Source organism: Ovis aries, chromosome 6 (assembly GCF_016772045.2).
Source record: "Ovis aries strain OAR_USU_Benz2616 breed Rambouillet chromosome 6, ARS-UI_Ramb_v3.0, whole genome shotgun sequence".
Classification (NCBI taxonomy): domain Eukaryota; kingdom Metazoa; phylum Chordata; class Mammalia; order Artiodactyla; family Bovidae; genus Ovis; species Ovis aries.
In genome coordinates, this window is record NC_056059.1 from 38,167,453 (window position 1) to 38,192,026 (window position 24,574).

At 35.5% G+C, this 24,574-nt stretch overlaps 1 protein-coding gene across 1 annotated transcript in view; it reads right to left on the reverse strand.

Annotated features, from left to right (window-relative positions):
- The window catches only part of LCORL (ligand dependent nuclear receptor corepressor like), a 170,330-nt gene that overhangs the window by 114,831 nt on the left and 30,925 nt on the right, over positions 1-24,574 (reverse strand). The window contains 1 exon segment of the mRNA XM_042251264.2: positions 3,754-3,819. Within this exon segment, the coding sequence (XP_042107198.1) occupies positions 3,754-3,819 (66 nt within the window).

The following is a 24,574-nucleotide window of genomic DNA, read 5'->3' on the forward strand; positions in this document are numbered from 1 at the left end:
ATTAGGTTCTCTGGTTTAATATAAATAATCATCAATTCATATTAAAAAACTATTCATTTTTTAGTTAATACTAGGCTATGAGGTCCTAGTAGGCAGAGATCCTATGTATTCACTTTTCTTTCCTCACTGCTCATCATGGTTTCTAACACAAAATAAGCATTCAAAATATGTTACCCAATAAATCTAAAAGGTAGTTTTGTTTGTTCAATCATCATAGTGCTAATAGTTAGGGGGAGAAAACGATATTAAGCCAAAAATATTATATGCTGATCAGTGTTAGTCATGGATTACCAAACCTTTACTATAAACAGCCAGAGAATATATATTTTAGGTTGTGGAGGTCATAGAGTTGAACCATTTAACTACTGTTGAGGTATAAAAGTAGCCACAGACAATATATCAACAAATGAGAGGGGCTGTTTCCAATAAAACTGTACTAACTGGACATTCAATTTGAACTTCATATAGCTTCCACATGTCACAAAACATTAAATCTTCTTTTGATTTTTTTCAATTATTTAGAAACATAAAAACCGTTCTTAGCTCACAGGCCATTCAAAAATAGTCAATAGGCTGCATCCGGCCAACATGCAATTACTTGCACCCCTCTGACATAATTTCTCTTTGAAATCTGGGCATAGCCAGAGAAAAATCAACGGGATCTATAAGCCAATTTACACATGCCTACCGTACTCTCATCATATTAGTAAATATCCATAGTCAGGGCAAGTAAATCAGACAATCTTACATATGAAAGAAACTAGTTTCCCAGTAAGACATGAGAAAGGACTGACTAAGGCAGAAAACAAGGGTGAATTTCTGCTTAGAAGTTGTGTCATGGCAGAACAAGTGAGTTTTGGGTTGGCAGAAAAGAGGCATAGAGTATAGGGAGCTTTTCAGGGGGTACAACAAAATTCACAATATTCAAAGTTTCTTTCGAGACTTGACTCCAAAAAGCAGTAACAGTTATGTTTTCCTCAGAAGGACAAAAAGTTGTGAGAAGAGATCAAAGAAGACAAAGTTAGAACTTCTGTTTCCAACAAATTAAAAATTAGGAACACTCAAAAGTTTCTTTCAAAACCATTAAATTTGGAGGCGACTCTAAACAGATTTCAAGAAATAAAATATGAACTCCTCAAAATACAAAATATATATGATAAAAACCTTTACATTAAAAACACACTGTATACCAGAGTTGACTTTTAAGGTAGCAGTATGAAATTTAGAACGTATTTTTCCACAAAATAGTAGCAAATTGGCAATGCAGTCTATTTAACTTAAATGTATTACAAACTAAAAATACTATGCACTTAATTTTATAACAAAAAATAATTTAGAGTAATATATAAGGATCCCATGCTAACCAATTAATCTGATACCTGAGCTTTGGATAGTGAATAACAAAGGTTCAGATTTCCAATGATTTAGACAAAAACATACACTCATCTAATGTGTCTCCTGAATCTAGATTTGTATAACGAGAAATATCTACACTTGGTAATCCTAACATCTAAATATTAAGCCATTTTAAACAATGATAAGAACAAAGAAAGCAAATATTTAAGAAGAGGATAAGAAAAAAGCTGGAGACGTCTATAGTGGATAGCTTCCACAAACCTTTTTAAAGGCTCTTCTACACTTTGATAGCACTGTTGTAACTTTCCTTCAAGTATAATATGGCTATCTTTCTTTACCCTTGCACATATATAGATTTATTACTGTAATTAGTATCATCCCTCTTAAGTCTGCAACTTTGATTAGAAGCCTTTTTTTAAAAAAAAAAAAAGAATTCAAAAATGCAAAGAAAAGAAGGAAGATTTTACCTAAGAAACCTGGAAGAAAGAACATTTAGGATGAAAAAGGCCAACATCAATATGTGCCTATGTTTGAGAAAAAGACTGAGTTCCACAGCTTAGTTAATTTTATAAATCCTGCCATCAAATAAAGCACAAAGAATATATAAAGTACAAGATCTACCAGAATTAAAAGAAAAAAATGGGATGGTATAATTCACTAAATTAATTATCACAGATATATGATGTAATATTTTTCTGCCATTAAGAGTGATGATACAGAACTTCATTTATCTAAATGATATACTAGTGAACAAAATCAGTAAGCACAAAAACCTATACACACTATACACGCAGTATGTACTACTTTAATAGAAGAATAATTACATCCAAACATATACTTTAAATTTATATAAAAATATTAAAGGTTATCTATGTGGTTGTGGAACTAAGAGTATATTTAAGATTTATTTGTATTTTCTAGTTTCTAAAAATGAACATGGGTTACTTGTATACTATGGAAATACTAGTCTAAAACAAAATACAAGACTTTATTTCATTAGGACATTCTGCCCTTTATATACTAAACAGCTAATTTCTGAAGGAACATAAATATACGCCTATGTAATTATATAAAGATAAATTAAAGATGCTTAAAAGTTACAAGTTGCATCTTGGGTTATCAGTAGGCAATTAAGTATAATGCTGTTTCTGATCTGAACGAGGACAGCAGGTTTAAAAAGAAAGGTTGAAGAAATACCAAACGTATGTTAAATACTTGTTGTTTTAGATTTTTTTCCTTTCTTCATTTATATGCTCAGAAAAATAAGTGAAAATAAAACCAGTTTTGTTTATAAGTATATCAGGTAAAAATATTTAATGCTATATTAAACTATGATAAATGAAATAAGAAATGAATAAAGACAGAAAAAGATTTTAGCCATAACAATGATAAAACACTAGCACAACAACAACAACAACAAAAAACACTAGAACAAAAACAGTTTTGAGTCTTCGTCCTAAAAGTCATGTTCTGCATGGGTATCATTCATCTACTCAACATGGGTGGTTGGCACAAATGGTCTTTGATACAGATTTCAGCTCCATGGTTCATAACTCAATTATTCTGCTCAACATTAAAAAATGAGAGAGAGATATAGAGGACGAGTGGAAACTTTTGATTGCTCCTAACATCACTATCTCTCCCTCAACTCAAAAGATTTATTTGCACAAAATACCTTCGGTCTTTGTAGGAAGTACCAGGAGAACAGAAGGTAACAGAGTCAGCATATAAAACTGAACAGGTAAGACATTGAGAAAGAATTACATCAAAACCAAACAAGAAAGTCTACACTAACATTGCCCATTTTGTGAATGAGCTATACTATAAAATTTCAATGTCTACAAAAATGTCCTCTCATAATGCTCTGTTTCCAGGCAAGAATTAAAAAACCTAAACTATATCACAGCAATTATAGCATAGATCAAAATTTTCTACCAGGATTTATGCTAAAGTGTTTGGAAGAGGAGGCTATAATAAACAACAAACAGTATTAAAACTCTGAACACACACAGCAGGATACCTCAGAATAAAAATCTGAGTTCCAGGCTGCCTATATCGTAAGTAATAAGAGGTATTTATCTAATTGAACTCCTTTGAGTTCTCTTTAAGAATAAGTCAGGGAACATAATGTTTAAAATAACAAAAGTTAAATTTTATCATTAAGCTAAAAACCAGGCTTTGTTTTCTATTTTGTACTAAAATAGTGTACTAAAGTTACAATATTAATAACATTATATAATAACAGAAATAATATTTGGCTCATTTATTTTAAAAGTATTTTCTAATTAAACAAGATCACAAATTCATTTTAATATAAGGCTAGTACAAAACAACTATTTTTCACTTGTAAAATGAACTGAAGATTAAAATTTTTAAATAAAATTTAAGAAGTATTACCTTCAAATAAACTGAGGTCTCTTCGTAGCCGTGGTCCATAAAGCCCTTCTAAAATACTCTCAAAACCTGTGTTATTAAAGAGAGAAAAGTTTATTAGCTACTAAAAAAGCTTACCCATACACTCTATGAGTGAGTGAGAGTGTGTGTGTGTGTGTGAACATGCACACGCTCAGTTGCATCTGATTCTGTGACTTCATGGACAGTAGCCCACCATGCTCCTCTGTCCATGGAATTTTCCAGGCAAGAATACTAGAGTGAGTTGCCATTTCCTACTCTAGGGCGATCTTCCCAACCTAGGAATCAAACCCATGTCTCTTGCGTCTCCTGCACTGGCAGGTGGATTCTTTACCACTGTGCCACCTGGGAAGCCACACTCGACATGAATCTGCTAATTTTAAAATACTATGAGGGGTCATTTTCCCTTTAGATGAATTAAGCTGAACTGGGAATATGTAAAACATAGTAAAAAGTCACACAATGACTACCAGGAATTATGACTGTAAAATATATATATATATATATATATATATATATAAATATTCAAATGTAAATATTCACTTCTAAAACAAACAAACTTCTTGTCATTTTGAAACATTCCCAGGTTAAAATAATGGGCAGGTTTGTTTTGCAACGACTTTGTAGAGAGGAAAAGAATAATTGGAAAATACATGTATTACAATCCTGTTTATACTGGTTACGAAAAAATGTTAACTTTTTAAAAAGTAGCATCTTTAACTTCAATTTTAAAAGTGAGTAAATGAGTGTCAATAGGGAGAAATTCTTGTAATTTCTTACAATTTAAACCTACTTACGAAAAATAAAACAATTCTGCCTTAAGGGAAAAGTTTAAACCTACTATTTAAATTCTTACAATTTAAACCTACTTGCAAAAATTAAAAAACAATCTTGCCTTGTTTTAAGGAAAAAATTACTGAAAATCTTATTAACAAAACTCTAGTTCATGAATTCACAGAGTATACTACTTTCTGGATATACTAAGGTTTTAAAATTTTCTTTTTGAAGTCTGTATCATATTCAGTATTAGGAAGGTTACTGACAAACTATAAGACATGCAGAAGAAAATAGCCAGGATGGTAAAATAACTGGGAAAACAAGAAAAGTAACTACTTTAAGGATGGTTAAATTATGAAGGAAAAAAACTGAATTGCAGCATGATAGACCTGAAAAATGAACTATAAAGTAGATTTCCTATGCAGTTATTTTTAAACTATAAAACAGTAGAAATATTTCTATAGGAACATTTCATAAATCATAAAATATTTTTAAAAAACAAAAACCTCTATAATCAAGATGCATATTAAAATCAATGATGTCAGTCAAAAAGAGATAACATTGTTTAATTTAGTAGATTATGAAGAAACAATGCATCTTAGAACTAATGTCTTAAATTTTACCAACCTAGGTAGCTACCATGTTACTTGGTAAATACGTACTTTAACAAAATTTCTGTGAAATGATTCAGAGCTAGTTCCCACAGTGGAAAGTTCAGGTAGAAAAGTGAATGAACTCCCGAGAATGCTTTCAAGAATGCTTACAGAAAATACTTACTATTAGACAAAGAATCAGATGAAACAAGCCCCAAATCTCTATTAACACCATATTCATTTTCTGTGATCAATTTACTCCAAAAGTAATACTGCAAACAACTACTTTAGGATACTATTCTGTGATATTTGGACAAACCGTATAGGCCCTCCCTGGATAAGCATACTGAATTTAAACAATGACTATTTCCTAGATTTAAGTCTGTAAAGAAAGCAAACAGGGACTTACATTCTTGTTCTACTGGGTTTCTCAACTTTTCAAAAAATAAGATCAAGGTCTTAAATATAGCTTGCTAATATTTATTCATATTGCATAGCATTGGTGCTAAATTAAATGATACCTTTAGTTAAAAAGTTTTCTTTTTTGTGGGCTTACAGAAACACAATTGATGTTTGTATATTGACTTTGTATCTGAAGACATTGCTAAACTCTAATTACAATAATTTATCTGGAAATGCTCTTCAGTTTAGCTTAGTTGTGTCTGACTCTTTGCGACCCCATGGACTGCAGCACGCCACGCTTCCCTGTCCATCACCAACTCCCAGAGTTTACTCAGACTCATGTCCATCGAGTTGGTGATGCCATCCAGCCATTTTATCCTCTGCCGTCTCCTCCTCCTTCTGCCTTCAACCATTCCCAGCATCAGGGTCTTTCCCAATGAGTCACTTCTTCACATGAGGTGGCCAAAGTATTGGAGTTTCAGCTTCAACATCAGTCCTTCCAATGAATATTCAGGACTGATTACCTTTAGGATTGACTGGTTTGAGCTCCTTGCAGTCCAAGGGACTCTCAAGAGTCTTCTCCAACACCACAGTTCAAAAGCATCAATTCTTCGGTGCTCAGCTTTCTTTATAGTCCAACTCTCCCATCCATACATGACTACTGCTCTACATACACAAATATATCATCTATAGACAATGGTAGGTTGTTTTTTTTTTTCCTTTTTTAATCCTTACAGATTTTTTGTTTCTGACTCTTGCTTCACTGTTTTATCTAGGACCTCAATATAATGTTGAAAATTGGTGGTGGCAGTGAGCATTGTTGACTTATACCCAATCTAAATGGGAAAGCATTCCAGATTTTATTATTAATAAGTATCTTTGTTGTTTTAATAGAAATACTGCTTATCACACTAAGGAAGTTCATTCTATGTCTAGCTTGCTAGGAGGGTTTTCCTGCCATGCAAAAATACTGAATTTTATCAACTCAATCAATCAGTTTATATTTGATTTACAATATTGTATTCCAGGTATATAACTCAGTAATTCAATATTTTTATAGGCTATACTCCATATAAAGCTATTATAAAATACTAACTATATTCCTTGTGCTGTAGATTACAATCCTATAACTTATTTATTTCATACCTAGTAGTTTGTCCCTCTCAATCTCTTTCACATACTTTGCCCAATCTTTCACACCTCTTCTCCCAGTAACTACTAGTTTGTTCTATCTGTAAGTCTGTTTCTGTTTTTCTATATTTGTCAGTGATCAATTAGACTGGTTTTAGTTTTTAGATTTCATTTATAAGTGAAAAGATACAGTATTTGTCTTGCTCTGTCTGATTCATTTCACAAACCACAATACCTTCTAGGTCCATCCACCTTGTCACAAATGACAAAATTTCTTTCTTTCTCATTTTTTACAGTTGAGTACCAAATTTGACTTTACCTATAGATGGTAAATTTGCCTGTTACTCCAGGTGTTTCTTGACTTCCTACTTTTGCATTCCAGTCCCCTATAATGAAAAGGACATCTTTTTTGGGTGTTAGTTCTAAAAGATTTTGTAGGTCTTCATAAAACCATTCAACTTCAGTTTCTTTGGCATTACTGGTTGGGGCATAGACTTGGATAACTGTGATACTGAATGGTTTGCCTTGGAGATGAACAGAGATCATTCTGTCGTTTTTGAGATTGCATCCAAGTACTGCATTTTGGACTCTTTTGTTGACCATGATGGCTACTCCATTTCTTCTGAGGGATTCCTGCCCACAGTAGTAGATGTAATGGTCATCTGACTTAAATTCACCCATTCCAGTCCATTTTAGTTCACTGATTCCTAAAATGTCGACGTTCACCCTTGCCATCTCTTGGAGTAACAGGCAAATTTGGCCTTGGAATGCAGAATGAAGCAGGGCAAAGACTAATAGAGTTTTGCCAAGAAAATGCACTGGTCATAGCAAACACCCTCTTCCAACAACACAAGAGGACTCTACACATGGACATCATCAGATGGTCAACACCGAAATCAGACTGATTATATTCTTTGCAGCCAAAGATGGAGAAGCTCTACACAATCAACAAACACAAGACCAGGAGCGGACTGTGGCTCAGATCATGAACTCCTTATTGCCAAATTCAGACTTAAACTGAAGAAAGTAGGGAAAACTGCTAGACCATTCAGGTATGACCTAAATCAAACCCCTTATGATTATACAGTGGAAGTGAGAAATAGATTTAAGGGTCTAGATCTGATAGGTAGAGGGCCTGATGAACTATGGAATGAGGTTCGTGACATTGTATAGGAAACAGGGATCAAGACCATCCCCATGGAAAAGAAATGCAAAAAAGCAAAATGGCTGTCTGGGGAGGCCTTACAAATAGCTGTGAAAAGAAGAGAGGCGAAAAGCAAAGATATAAGCATCTGAATGCAGAGTTCCAAAGAATAGCAAGAAGAGATAAGAAAGCCCTCCTCAGAGGTCAATGCAAAGAAATAGAGGAAAACAACAGAATGGGAAAGACTAGAAATCTCTTCAAGAAAATTAGAGATACCAAGGGAACATTTCATGCAAAGATGGGCTCGATAAAGGACAGAAATTGTAGGGACCTAACAGAAGCAGAAGATATTAAGAAGAGGTGGCAAGAATACACAGAAGAACTGTACAAAAAAGATCTTCACGACCCAGATAATCATGATGATGTGATCACTAACCTAGAACAGACATCTTGGAATGCGAAGTCAAGTGGTTCTTAGAAAGCATCACTACGAACAAAGCTAGTGGAGGTGATGGAATTCCAGTTGAGCTGTTTCAAATCCTGAAAGATGATGCTGTGAAAGTGCTGCACTCAATATACCAGCAAGTTTGGAAAACTCAGCAGTGGCCACAGGACTGGAAAAGGTCAGTTTTCATTCCAATTCCAAAGAAAGGCAATGCCAAAGAATGCTCAAACGACCGCACAATTGCACTCATCTCACACGCTAATAAAGTAATGCTCAACATTCTCCAAGCCAGGCTTCAGCAATACGTGAACCGTGAACTCCCTGATGTTCAAGCTGGTTTTAGAAAAGGCAGAGGAACCAGAGATCAAATTGCCAACATCAGCTGGATCATGGAAAAAACAACAGAGTTCCAGAAAAATATCTATTTCTGCTTTCTTGACTATGCCAAAGCCTTTGACTGTGTGGATCACAATAAACTGTGGACAATCCTGAAAGAGATGGGAATACCAGACCACCTGACCTGCCTCTTGAGAAATCTGTATGCAGGTCAGGAAGCAACAGTTAGAACTGGACATGGAACAACAGACTGGGTCCAAATAGGAAAAGGAGTACGTCAAGGCTGTATATTGTCACCCTGCTTATTTAACTTCTATGCAGAGTACATCATGAGAAACACTGGACTGGAAGAAACATAAGCTGGAATCAAGATTGCTGCGAGAAATATCAATAACGGCAGATATGCAGATGACACCACCCTTATGGCAGAAAGTGAAGAGGAGCTAAAAAGCCGCCTGATGAAAGTGAAACAGGAGAGTGAAAAAGTTGCCTTAAAGCTCAACATTCAGAAAACGAAGATCATGGCACCTGGTCCCATCACTTCATGGCAAATAGATGGGGAAACAGTGGAAACAGTATCAGACTTTATTTTTCAGGGCTCCAAAATCACTGCTGATGGTGATTGCAGCCATGAAATTAAAAGACACTTACTCCTTGGAAGAAAAGTTATGACCAACCTAGATAGTATATTCAAAAGCAGAGACATTACTTTGCCGACTAAGGTCCGCCTAGTCAAGGCTATGGTTTTTCCTGTGGTCATGTATGGATGTGAGAGTCGGACTGTGAAGAAGGCTGAGCGCCGAAGAACTGATGCATTTGAACTGTGGTGTTGGAGAAGACTCTTGAGGGTCCTTTGGACTGCAAGGAGATCCAACCAGTCCATTCTGAAGGAAATCAGCCCTGGGATTTCTTTGGAAGGAATGATGCTGAAGCTGAAGCTCCAGTACTTTGGACACCTCATGCGAAGAGTTGACTCATTGGAAAAGACTCTGATGCTGGGAGAGGTTGGGGGCAGGAAGAAAAGGGGACGATCCGGGATGAGATGGCTGGATGGCATCACGGACTCGATGGACATGAGTTTGAGTGAACTCCAGGAGATGGTGATGGACAAGGAGGCCTGGCGTGCTCCAATTCATGGGGTCACAAAGTGTCAGACACGACTGAGCGACTGAACTGAACTAAACTGAACTGATAGATGGTAAAGAATCTGCCTACAATGCAGGAGACCCAGGTTTGATCCCTTGATCAGGAAGATCCCCTGCAAAGGGAATGGCAACCCACTCCAGTGTTCTTGCCTTAAGAATTTGATGAACAGAGGAACCTGGTGGGCTACAGTCCATAGGGTTGCAAAGAGTTGGACATGACTGGGAAACTAACACTTTCACTTTCCAAATTAAATTCTTAAAATCTATGACTTCCCTGGTAGCTCAGATAGTAAAGAATCTACCTGCAATGCATGAGATCTGGGTTTGATTCCTAGGTCAGGAAGATCCCCTGGAGAAGTGAATAGCAACCCACTCCAGTATTCTTGCCTGAAGAATTTCATGGACAAAGTAGCCTTGTAGGCTACAGTCCATGGGGTCGCAAAGAGTTGGACATGACTGAATAAATAACACTTTCACTTTTCACCAAATTTATTTTGAATTTATTGAAATAACCATGTCATTCTTTCTTAAATCTCTTAACATAGTGATACAGTGAATTACATTGAATAAAACTCCCATTCCTGGGAAAATCCAACATTATCATGAGATATATTTGCTGAGTTTCTTGATTAGCCTTTTCAAATTTTGGCATCTGTGGTCACTAATGAGCCTGGTCTGTAAATTTCCTTTGTACTTGATCAAGTATTTATATGAATGCTATACTGCCCTCATAAAATGGGTGGCAATGTCCTTTCTTTCCCTCTTCTCTGAGAAAATATTAAGAAATATAGGATGCCTTGCTTGAACATGTAATATGCCAGGGATGTTAACTGGGAATAAGGTCTTTCTGAAGCACTTACCACTGATCAAATTTATTTCACCATTAAAGCAGGGGTCCCCAACCCCTGGGCAATGGACCTCTACCAGTTCATGGCCTGTTAGGAACCAGGCCACACAGCAGGAGGTGAGTGGCCGGGTGGGTGAGTGAGCAAAGCTTCATCTGTATTTATAGCGGTTACCCATCACTCACTCACATTATCAGCTGAGCTCAGGAAAACAAGCTCAGGGCTCCCACTGATTCTGCATTATGGTGAGCTGTATAATTATTTCATTATATAGCACAATGCAACAATAACAGAAATAAAGTACACAATGAATATAATTCACTTATTCATTCTGAAACCATTCACTCCACCCCAGCCTCATCCACAGAAAAACTGTCTTCCATGAAATGGGTCCCTGGTGCCAGAAAGGTTGGGGACAGGCTATGATAAAGGACTATTCACAAATTCTATCTTACATTAGTCATAGTTTTCTGGGAACTTGCCCATTTCAACTACATTTTCCAATTTATTTGCAAAAGATATTTCTGTGTTTCTATCTTAATGTCAACAGTATTGGCAGTCATGTCCTTTTTACTTCTCATTCCACATATTGGGTACTTATTTTTCTTTTTCTTCAGCTGAGCTCGTTAAAAGTTTCTCTTTTTTAATATTTAAAAAGAATTCTTTTTTGACTCCTTGATCTTCTCTATTGCATGTTTGTTTTCTTACCCATTAATTCCTGTTTCTGTTTTTAGTTCCTCCTCCCCTTTATTTTGCTCTTACTTTTCTTCTTGAAATGGATTTTAGCTCACTAACTTTCAGCCTTTTTCTCTAACATATGCATTTAAAATTGTTCATTTCCATCTAATAAATTGCATTCCACAACTTTCAGTATGTCATATTTTCTCATCATTCAATCTAAATATTTCCTAATTTCCATTATGACTTCTTTTTAGATTTCCAAATATACAGTGTACCCTTTTCATAGACATATAACTTAATTATACTGTAGTAAAAGAAAATGTCCAACATGATTTCAATCCTTTGAAATTTTCTGAGATTGTTTTTATGGTCAACACATAATTTCTGAAAATTCTCTACATATGCTTGAAAAGAATGTGTACTCTAAAACTGTTGGATGCAGCATTGTGCTCTTTAATCCACCTTATTTGGTTTTGGGTTTTCATGCCTGTTTTTTCCTATCAATTGTTGAGAAAAGTTAGTACAATCTTCTATGAAATTGTGGCTTTGTCTATTTCTTTTGTATTTCTTCAAAATTCTGCTTTACAAGTTTTTGATGCTACGTTATAAAGTGCTTATAATTTTATAATTGTTATATCATCCTGGTGAACAGAACTTTATATAATTATGAAGCAAACTTTTTTATTTCTAGTAGTGATTTTTGCATTTGACTAAATGGCCTTTCTGTACACTTATGAAACATTTTTGTCTGCCTAATGTCTTTTTCAATTATTTCTTTACAATCTTTCTATACCATTAAGTAACATGTAACTTCTATTTTTTAAAAAATACTATGAAATTTTGCCAAAATTCAGTAATTTAAAGAGTTTATATTTGAGTTTAAATTCCTTATCTGTTTTTGTTCTACTGTATCAAGCTTCTATTTTTCATCTTTCTTGTAAACTTTGGAATTTATTGAATATTTAACACTTAATTTTATTTTTCCTCTATCAATCAGTATGAAAATTATGCCTTCTATTTTTATTCTTTTCGATGTGATCCGAGAAATTAGGATATAGGTCTAACATTAATCCGATCCTTATTCATCGTCTCATGACTTAGACTTCCTTCCAATTTATGCTATTGCTCTATATATTTCACCAAACATTATGTTCTTTTACGCTTGCACACACATTTATCACTGTCTCTGCTCTTCATTACTTATCATATCTCAGAGTACTGATCTAGGAATATTTTCCCTCTGCCTTAAGTACCTCCTTTATTGAATACCTGTTGTTAACACCTTTCCTAAGACTCCCATCAAAAGTATCTAAGTTGTTCTCACAATATATTTCAATATACTTTCATGCTGCTCTCTCTCCCTCCTGTATTTTACTTTTCTCAACTGTATTTGGTTAATTTCTTCTCCTATATATATATATTCCACTTCACAAATTCCATCTATTGCACAATCAATTGACAAACACATCCTCTGATTTTTTTACAGTCAATTTTATAAATATAAAATTGTCATAAAATACTATGGACCGATTTTTTAAAATAAAGTTCAATAAATGTTGATAAATGCATACTCTCATTTAATTAAAAACATAATGAAGCACAGACTATTTCTATCAACTCAAATAGTATCTTTGTGCCATCTGAGTAAATTTTCTGAAACAACCCAAAGCCCAAAGAAACACTAATCTATTTTCTGTCATTATACATTAGACCTGTCTTTTCTATAACTGCATATAAATGGAATCAGAGCATACATTGTTTTGAGTCTAGCTTCCTTTGCTCAGCAACCTGTTAATGAGATTTATCCACACTGTTGCATGTATTAACAGTACTTTTTACTTTCTATGGATATAGGACAACTTGTTTATTAAATCTCATGTTGATGGACATTTGAGTGTTTGAAAGTCTTTGTGAATAAACATTATCATTTCTCTTGAATAAAATGTTATTTCTGGGCTGAGTGGTAAGATTTTTTTGGTTGTTAATACTTTAAGGAACTGAACAGCTGTTTTGCAAAACAGCTGTATTCTTTGACATTCCCACCAGTAATATGAGAGAGAGTCAGTTGCACCACATCCTTATCAACATTTAGCATTGTCAATCTTTCTAACTTTAGCCACTCTAATAAATATGTATGGGCGTATAATTGTAGCAATTTGGAATTTCTTAATGAATAATGATTTTAAGCATTCTTTCTATAAAAATATCTTTATTTTGTTACGGCAACAGAGTTATACTTGCTTCATAAAGCAAACTGGGAAATGAACCATCCTTTTCTATTTTCTGAGTTTGTATGGAGTAGTATCTATTCACTAACCGGAAACCAGACCTGGGTTTCTTTTCAGCAAAGTTTTACATTATGAATGCTGCTTTTTAATTCAACAGAAACCTATTCAAGCCAGGTATTTCTTAATTGATCAGTTTTGGCTGTTTGTATCTTATAATTTATTCATCTAAAATTGTTCAAAAGATTTTCATACTACCCTTTTCTTGTCTGTACAATCTGCAGTGATATCCCTCTTTCATTCTCTGTATCAGTTTAATTACCTGCTCTACTTTTTTATTGATCACCCTGGCCAAAATTATAGCAGTTTTACTGATGTTTTCAAAATACCACTTGTGGTTTCAGTAATTCTATTGTCCATCTTTTTCTATGTCACTTTATTCTGCCCTCAGTTCAGTTCAGTCGCTCAGTCATGACCGACTCTTTGCGACCCCATGAACCGCAGCACGCCAGGCATCCCTGTCCATCACCAACTCCCGAAGTTCACTCAGACTCACATCCATCCAGTCAGTGATGCCATCCAGCCATCTCATACTCTGCTGTCCCCTTCTCCTGCCCCCAATCCCTCCCAGCATCAAAGTCTTTTCCAATGAGTCAACTCTTCGCATGAGGTTGCCAAAGTACAGGAGTTTCAGCTTTAGCATCATTCCTTCCAAAGAAATCCCAGGGCTGATCTCCTTCAGAATGGACTGGTTGGATCTCCTTGCAGTCCAAGGGACTCTCAAGAGCATCAATTCTTTGGTACTCAGCTTTCTTCACAGTCCAACTCTCATATCCATACATGACCACAGGAAAAACCATAGCCTTGACTAGAAAGACCTTAGTTGGCAAAGTAATGTCTCTGCTTTTCAATATGCTATCTAGGTTGGTCATAACTTTTCTTCCAAGGAGTAAGTGTCTTTTAATTTCATGGCTGCAATCACCATCTGCAGTGATTTTGGAGCCCTGAAAAATAAAGTCTGACACCGTTACCACTGTTTCCCCATCTATTTGCCATGAAGTGATGGGACCAGATGCCATGATCTTAGTTTTCTGAATGTTGAGCTTTAAGCCAACTTGTTCACTCTCCTCTTTCACTTTCATCAGGAGGCTTTTTAGTTCCTCTTCACTTTCTGCCATAAGGGTGGTATCATCTGCATATCTGAGGTTATTGATATTTCTCCCGGCACTCTTGATTCCAGCTGTATTTCTTCCAGTCCAGCGTTTCTTTGCACTTATCTTTCTAGGTTATTAAGGTAAAAACTTAGAACACTGATAAGTGACTTTTGTCCTTTTCTAATAAAAGCATCTGAAACTACACATTTCTCCTTACTCACTAATTTAGATCAATCTCATAAACTCTGATAAATTATCTTTTCATTTTCATTAAGTTAAAAATGTAATTTCGCTTATGGTGCCTTATGTGCCCAGGTTATATCATGTACTGTTTTATTTCTAAATATTTGGGAATTTTACAGAAATCTGTTACTGAATCCCAACTGATTTTCTTGTGTTCATAAAACATGCTTTGTTAGGTTACAATCATTTTAAATTTATTGACACTTGATTTCCAGGTAGCATATGATACACTATGTTGGTGAATATTCCATGAACACTTGAAAAGAATGTGTATTTGCAGTTGTTGAGGGGAATGTACTATAAATGTCATTTAGGCTCAGCTGACAAAATGTTCTTTAAGTCTTCTTTACTTCTATTGGTTTTCTAATCTTTCTCCTTTAAGTTTTATCAGTTTTTATGTCATATATTTTGAATCTCTGATATTAGATGCATATTTTTTTAACATTATGTCTCCTTTGTGAACTGATTTCATTATCATTATAAAATGGTCCTCTTTATCCTTGTCCTAAAGTCCTGTAAGAGCTTTTGCACACCAAAGAAAACCATAAAGCATACTAAAAGACAACCCTCAAAATGGGAGAAAATATTTGCAAACAAAGCAACTGACAAAGGATTAATCTCCAAAGTATACAAGCAGCTCATGCAACTCAATATAAAAAAGAAAAACAACCAATCAAAAAATGGGTAGAAGACCTAAATAGACATTTCTTCAAAGCAGACATATAGATGGTCAATAAACACATGAAACAATGCTCAACATAGCTCATTACTAGAGAAATACAAACTAAACTACCATCAGGTATCATCTCAGCGTCTGTGATGTTCATTTATGTTGTAGCACATATTATTACTTTTCACTACATTTATACATCCATGTGATAGCTGATGGACTGTTTTTACTTTTTTGGCTTATTGTCAATAATGCTACTATGTACATTTGTGGACATATATTTTCATTTCTATTGGGTAGGTACACATAGAAATGAAATTTCTAGGCTATACGGTATTTTTATGTTTAACATTTTAGGAAACCACCAAACTGTTTTGCAAAGTACCTAGACCATTTTATACTTACACTAGTATTTCTCCAGTCTTATCACTTGTTTTTTCAATTATAGCCATTTTGGTGAATATGAAGTAGTATCTCATTTTCCTAGTGACTAATGATATTGAACATCTTATTATGTGCTTATTGGAGTAGGAAATGGCAACCCACCCCAGTATTTTTGCCTGGAAAATTCCACGGACAGAGGAGCCTGGTGGGCTACAGTCCACAAGGTCACAAAGAGGGAGACACAACTGAGCATGCACACTGTATTATTGGTAATTCACATATGTTCTTCAGTAAAATGTCTATTGAAATCCTTTGCTTATTTTTTTTTTTTTAAGTATTTATTTAGTTTCAGATTCTAGTACCCAGACCAGGGATTGGATCCATGTCCCCCGCATTTGAAGTATAGAGTCTCAACCACTGGACCAGAGAAGTACCTGCTTATTTTTTAGTTGGGGTCATTTGCCTTTTCATTATTGAGCTACAAAGCTCATATGGATATAGGGTCCTTATCAGATATATAATCTATCTGCAAATATTTTCTACAAGTCAGTGGGTTGTCTTTTCACTTTCATAATGATGTCTTCTGAAGCACAAAGGTTTGTAACTTTTTTTAGTTACAATTTATCAATCTTTGTTGTATCTGTTTTTAGGTTCTTTATTTGTCTACTCCTAAGTGAATACCACAATGTGTTAAAAACACCCAGGGCTGATCTCCTTTAGAATGGACTGGTTGGATCTCCTTGCAGTCCAAGGGACTCTCAAGAGTCTTCTCCAACACCACAGTTCAAAAGCATCAATTCTTCAGCGCTCACATTACCATTTGATGATTTTAAAAAATATTCTTGGTATCACTCAATGACTTTCTTAACAAAGGTTCAACACATCATTTATTAGAGCTACTCTTGCTTATAGTTTCTATTAACAACTAAAAAGGTCAACTCAAAAGAAAAAAAAAAACTTGTTTCTTTTTGGTATATCAGTTCAGTTCAGTCGCTCAGTCGTGTCCGACTCTTTGCGACCCCATGAATCGCAGCATGCCAGGCCCCTCTGTCCATCACCATCTCCTGGAGTTCACTCAAACTCATGTCCATCGAGTCGGTCATCCCATCCAGCCATCTCATTCTCTGTCGTCCCCTTCTCCTCCTGACCCCAGTCCCTCCCAGCATCAGAGTCTTTTCCTACAAGTGAACCCTTCCCATGGGGTTGCCAAAGTACAGGAGTTTCAGCTTTAGCATCATTCCTTCCAAAGAACACCCAGGGCTGATCTCCTTTAGAATGGACTGGTTGGACCTCCTTGTAGTCCAAGGGACTCTCAAGAGTCTTCTCCAACACCACAGCTCAAAAGCATCAATTCTTCGGCGCTCAGCTTTCTTCACAGTCCTACTCTCGTATCCATACATGACCACTGGAAAAACCACAGCCTTGACTAAACGGACCTTTGTTGGCAAAGTAATATCTCTGCTTTTCCATATGGATGTAGCCAAATTATATCCAGTAAACTTATTATACTCTTCTGATTGTTTTAATAATATACCTGTGGATTCTCTTATATTATTATATACAAATGCCTATGGAAAACTACAACTGTAAGTCCTTTCAAATCACTGTGCTTCTCCGCTCTTTAATTTTATTATTTTGCCTAAGGCCTCCACTAAATGTTAAACAGAACTGGATACACCCTACATACACAAGAATAAAGATGAGAATTACAGCATGCTTCACATCCAAAACTCTGCAACACAGAAGACAATGGAATGACACCTTGCAAGTGCTGAAACTATCAACCCAGAATTTTGTACATAACAAAAATATCCTTCAAAAATAAAGGTGAAATAAAAACATTTCAGACTGACAAAAACTGAGAGATTACCAGAAGACCTGCACTACAGGAAATGTGAAAGAAAATTCTTCAGGCAGAAGAATATATTACAACCCAGACATTTAGATCTACAGAAAGAAATGAAGATTCCCCCAAAAGGATAAAGATAAAAAGAAATGTAAAAGAAAATTTCCCATTTGAGGGGACCAAGTCAAACTTGAAAGCTTTTGCATAGCAAACCACAAACAAAATGCAAAGACAACCTACAGAGTGAAAGAAAATATTTGCAAATCCTGTGACTTCTCGGGCTTAATTTCCAAAGTATAAAAACAACTCACACAATTTAATAACAAAAAAACTAAAACCCTATCAAAAAATGAGCAGGAGACCTAAACTGATAATTCTACAAATGGCCAACACAACCTGGAAAGCTGTGTATGCTGCATCTTGGCAGGTGCTTTAGCACCTTCAAAAGTCAGTTTTTCTAGGCTGATTCAGTGAGGTTCATAAATGTATTGTTTGGTTTATAGTTCCAAGTCAACTGATCTTCCTGATTAGTGTTAAGATAGAGCAATACTAAAAATAATCTTTGCTAAAAAAGAGATCAAGTAAAGGAAGTAATATTTCCATAATCCAAACTCTTAACTACTTACATTTCTGGGAGGAAAAAACAAAAATTAAGTGGCCATTTTAATTATTTAAACCATGTTTCCCCTTTGGGGCTAAACCTTATATGGTGTTCTGTCAGAATTTCTCCTCTTTTTCAATACATAAACATTTTTCATCCTATAATACCAAATGCATATTAGATGAAAGAATTTCAGTTCAAAAAAAAAAAACACACACACATGGAAAACAGTACGGAGGTTCCTTAAAAAACTACAAGTAGAGCAACCATATGATCCAGCAATCCTACTCCTGGACATATATCCAGGTAAGATGAGAACTCAGTTTGAAAAGATACATGCACCCCGATGTTCATAGCAGTACTATTTAAAACACCCAAGACAAGGCAAGCAACTTATGTGTCTATCAACAGATGAATGGGTAAAGATGTGGTAAACACACACACACACACACACACACACACAGAGGAATAAAGAATAAAATACTGCCATTTGCAGTACACGGATGGACCTCGAGACAATCATAAGCAAGTCAGATGAGAAAGATAAATATCACATGGTGTCATTTTAAGTATGAAATCTTTAAAATAATACAAATAAGTTTATTTACAAAACAGAAAGAGACTCAAAGACATAGAAAACAAACTTATGGTAAGGGGAAAGGGGGAGGGATATATCAGGAGTATGAGATAAAGAGAAACACACTACTATGTATAAAATAAACAACAAGGATTTCCTGTATAGTACAGGGAGCCATATTCAGTATCTTGGAATACTCTATAATGGAAAGAATCTGAATATATGCATAAACACACATATGCACGCATCTGAATCACTTTGCTGTAGACCTGAAATCAGCACCATAATGCAAATCAACTATACTTTAATCTTTAAAAACGTAGTTTCCCAGTTTTGATTGCTCTAAAAGATAACTGACCAAAGTAAAAACAGTAGCAATACTGGTTAACAGCACATGTAAAATTTTTGCAAGTAACATATTTGATAAAAAATTTATATATAGAAAGTATAAAAACTCTTGAAAAAACCCCTCAAATTTTTTTAAAAAGGGTGACACATCACCATAGCAGACAAAGGCATGGCAAATTAGCATATGAAAAGTACTTACATTTATCATTGATATGCAAATTAAAAACCCAACAAAACATCACTACATACCTACTAGAATGTAGGTATCATGTGGCTAGTATCACATGCTAGTAAGGATGCACAGCAACTGGATTTCTCATAAAACTACAGGATGGAATGCCAAGTGGCACAACTACTTTGGAAAACAAATTGACAGTTGCTAATAAGCTAAACACACACCACCACATGATCCAACAATCTTACTGCTAGATATTTAACCAACAGAAATGAAAACTATGTTCATACAAAAACCTGTACACAAGTTTTGTAGAGTTTCATTCACAGCTACCCAGTGTCCTTCCACTGCTGAATGGATAAACTGATATAAAAGAACACTATGAAGCAAAAGGAATAAACTATTGATACATGCATCAACATGAACATATCTCAAATGTATATCATTATGTGAAGGAAGCTAGAATCAAAAGTACATACTATATGATTCTATTTATATAACACACTGGAAATAGCAAAACTATAGGGTCAAAACCAGATCAATGGTTCCTAGTGCCTGGGAGTGGGTAAGGAGATAACTATCAGAGGGCATAAAATAACTTTTGAGTATGGTGGAACTGTTGTATATACTGAATGCTGAGGAGTTGGTTAGCCAACTCTTAGTGTGTCAGAACTATACTCTGTAAATTATACCTTAATAAACCTGGCCAGTGGGACTTCCCTGGCAGCCCAATGGTTAGGACTCAGCACTTTCACTGCAGGGGGTATGGGTTCAATTCCCTATCAAAGAATTAATATTCTGCAAGCCACATGGCACAGGGCTTCCCAGACGGCACAGTAGTAAAGAATGTTCTTGCCAATGCAGAAGACGCCAGAGACTCGGGTTCAATGCCTGGGTCAGGAAGATCCCCTAGAGGAGGAAATGGGAACCCACTCCAGTATTCCTGCCTGGAAAACCCCATGGACAGAAGAGCCTGGTGGGCTACAGTCCATGAAGTCACAAAGAGTCAGACATGACTGAGTGAGTATATATGCAAGCTGTCTGGGGCAGCCAAAAAAAGAAACCTCACCAAAAAATGTTGAATATGCCATAGCCGATTTCTGAAGCAGAGAAAGGTGGGAATCATTATTAAGAACTAGATGATCTGTGAGGTTATACAGCTTGATAGATTATCCTCATCAAAAATAAAGTCAACATGAATGATTTTAGGGTTTAGAGCAAATACAGAAGACTGAAAGTCAGATGTCACAGTAATCAATGGATGTAGAAAGATAACAGCTTTCTGCATACCAGTGGAATACTAAATTTGATACATGAACTTCAAAAATAAAAACCCTTTTGAACAGAAATAGAACAAAGATTTGAAAGCAAAAGTATGATACAAATACATACAGAAAAAAACTATTTTCAAAAAAAAATTTTGAGACTAAAAGTATGAGAAGTCAAATATTAACATAAGTAGGGATAATGTGGTATGTTCGGATGAATGAGATTTTATAGGAGAGTTCATCACATGATCTCAATCCCTTCTCTGATAGGTGAAATCACCATCTCTTTCTCTATATATATTCAATCCTCATCTTCTATTCTGGTCAGGTGTTCTTACCCTGTCTCAGCACTATTTCACAAACAATCTTTATTCCTTTTTCTTTTCCTCTAAAGACCTCTACTTTCATTTTTCATTCCTTCTTTTGTCTACTAAAGCCCAGGTCGTCTAAGAAAGTATCCCTAATCAAACCATTCCTCATTAATTATCTGTTCATCTTTAAATGTCTGTTTTACTTATCTGAGCCACACAATTTAAAGACCAGGTCTTCCCTGGTGGCTCAGACAGTAAAGCGTATGCTTGCAATGCCAGAGACCCAGGTTTGATTCCTGGGTAGGGAAGATCCCCTGGAGAAGGAAATGGCAATCCACTCCAGCACTCTTGCCTGGAAAATCCCATGGACGGAAGAGCTCGATAGGCTACAGTCCATGGGGTTGCAGAGTCGGACACGACCGAGTGACTTCACTTCACTAAGTTTTATCAATGAAGTCTTTCCAAACTCAGGTGTAAGTAACTAAAATGAGTTGCGGTAACTGGGGTTCGGATAGTTTAATCTTTTAAATTTGAATATTTGAATTCAGAAATATCTTGAGACATCTATTGTCTCCATAAGCCATATAGTGACATTCTAATATTTGGCATGCGAACTTATTCCATGATGGTCTCATATTTCTGAATAGATTAACAAAACTCAAGCAAACAGAAACCAAAACAAAAAACCCATCTCTCTTTAGAAGATACTCTGGTTTGGAAAATACAGTCACCAAATCTATAAGTAATCTATATAAGTAAGAAGAATTAGTATTTTGTCCCACTCCTAGAACAAAAGACAAGCTCTGGGCAAAAATTTGAAGTCTCCCCACAAAAGGTCACACTTCCCTCTCCTATATTCTCTTTGGCTCACTAATACCGTTTCTGAAGGTCTAGAACTGTGCTGAAACTAATCCTTCCTCATCCTGGTGAAACAGAGGTATACCTGAACTAATGATTACAGAAGAAGCATACTAAGTGATGGTGAGCAGTAGTGGGTAACTAAAGTAGAGCGGCGATAAAACTTGCTGATAAGTAACAATATTGTAAACTTGAATGAGGGTAGGTACCCATACTGATGCTTTCTGCATTCCTGACTCTGCTTATCATAATGCTAGTTATTAAAGTCGACCTGATACCTAAAAATTTAATACTGTATTTCTATAATGAAATACATCTGATACAATGCTTTTCTATTTGTAAATATATCTGCAAATTCTTGAGTTGCTAGATTCAATTCTATGTTTTACAGATTTAATTAAATGTATGTAATTCTCAGTCAAGTAGAGAAAACTCTGACCTATGTAACATGCCAACTGACTATCTTTTCCTAAGATCACAAGTATTTAATGAAGTGCGTCTTAGTAAGTACTGGGTGATAAATCTATTTAAGTGTATCTTTACTTCCATGGTGGCTCAGATGGTAAAGCATCTGCCTACAGTGCAGGAGACCTGGGTTTGATCCCTGGGTCAGGAAGATCCTCTGGAGAAGGAAATGGCAAGCCACTCCAGTACTCTTGCCTGGAAAATCCCATGGATGGAGGAGCGTAGTAGGCTACAGTCCATGGGGTTACACAGAGTCAGACACGACTGAGCAACTTCACTCACTTACTTCCATGGGCTTTCCTGGTGGCTCAGAGGTTAAAGTGCCTGCCTCCAACTCGGGAGACCTGGGTTCGATCCCTGGATCGGGAAGATCCCCTGGAGAAGGAAATGGTAACCCACTCCAGTATCCCATGGATGGAGAAGCCTGGTAGGCTACAGTCCATGGGGTCCCAAAGAGTTGGACACGACTGAACGACTTCACTTTCTTTTCTTTCTTTCTTTACTTCCATGGTGGTAAATTCATGCACTACATTCAGTATAAAACTGTACTGACTAAAACCATAGTTTATACAAAATTTCAATACTTTGTATCTGCTAGAATCCTGCTTTCAAATACTGACTCCTGAATTCAAATGTAATAAACATTCAAGCAAAAAGCAAGAATTCAGACTTTGGAGGTGAAAGAGACAGGGAAAGGTGGTGTCAGAGAAGGTTTTCCAGAAATGAGGACATCCAAATTGAGTCTTAATAGAAGAATGGGAATTAGCTAGGCAAAACAAGGAAAGGCATATTACACATTTAGCAAAGGAGAGCAGCATGCATAGATATGGAAAAGAAAGCTTAATACTGTATGCTTGAATACAGTACTATCCAACGAAACTTTGTATAATGACTGAAAATGTTCTGTGTTTGTGCTATCCAAACAGGTGATGAAAAACTGATTTTTAAATTTTATTAAGTTTCAATTAATTCAAACAGCATGTCTAGAAGTTAAAAAGGTATGATAAAAATAAGGATGTGATTTGTAAGGGTTATAGAAAAGCCTGGAGAGATGCACATGACATGGATATTGAAGGGCCTACCACATTCTGCCAAGTAGTTAGTTTTTATCCTGAAAGCCAAATGAGCCACGGCAGGCATTTAAGTAGTCAAGGGACAGGATTAGCTTTGCATTCAGAAAAGATCACTCAAGCAGCAAGTGGCACACAGACTAACATGAGGAAAAATGAATAAGGCTTAGAATGGTCAGAAAACCAGCAAAAATACAGCAGAGAAAACGAGAATGTAAGTTTAGGAAGAAGTATATCTAAGGAAAAAAAAAAAAAAGAATGCTTTTGAGTCATGTAATACAATCAAATGGAAAAAAATAATTAAATGGTGACAGAATTTCATCATTTTAAGGTGGGATTTCTGGCTTGAGAAATTGAGCGAACAAACATTCACTGAGATGGAAAATCCATGAAGTGTTTTTTTATTTTTCAATTTTGTCTTATATGATTGGTAACTATAAACGAAGTTCACTTTCGGATATTCTAACTTGGATATGTTACAGAATATCAGAGACAGAGAATATCAGTACGGAGATGGAAGATGGAGTTTCATTTTCTAATTAATTGAAACCACTTTTCATCAAGTATCAGAATCAAAATATTTTAAAATTATCACTTAAAAGTTTTTCTATTGTAGTTGCTAATATTATAATGATATTATTGTTTTTACTACAAATTTCAGTATTTCAGTACATAATTGAAGAAAAAGTTAGTATGTCATCTGGTACCATGCTACCCACAATCCCCTCTCCAAGCCTGCCAACACTCAAACCCTAAAAAAAGCCATACTGTATCCCAACTCAGGAATTCAGCCTACAACACATTCCAACCCCCCATTCTTGCCTCCAAAATATGTCTAGATACGCCTACATATTCCTAAAATCTTGGTTTAAAAAAAAAAAATCACTGAAACCCTAAAACTCCTAGAAGAAAACACAGTGGAAAAGCTCCTTGACATTGGTGTTGGCAGCAATTTTTTTTAGATATAATACCAAAAGCACAGGAACACAAATGTAAAAATAAACAAGTGGGACTACATCAAACCTTGCTTCTGCACAGCAATGAAAACCAACAATGACCAAGCAATCTATAAAAATATTCACAAACCATGTATCTGAGAAGAGGTTAATATC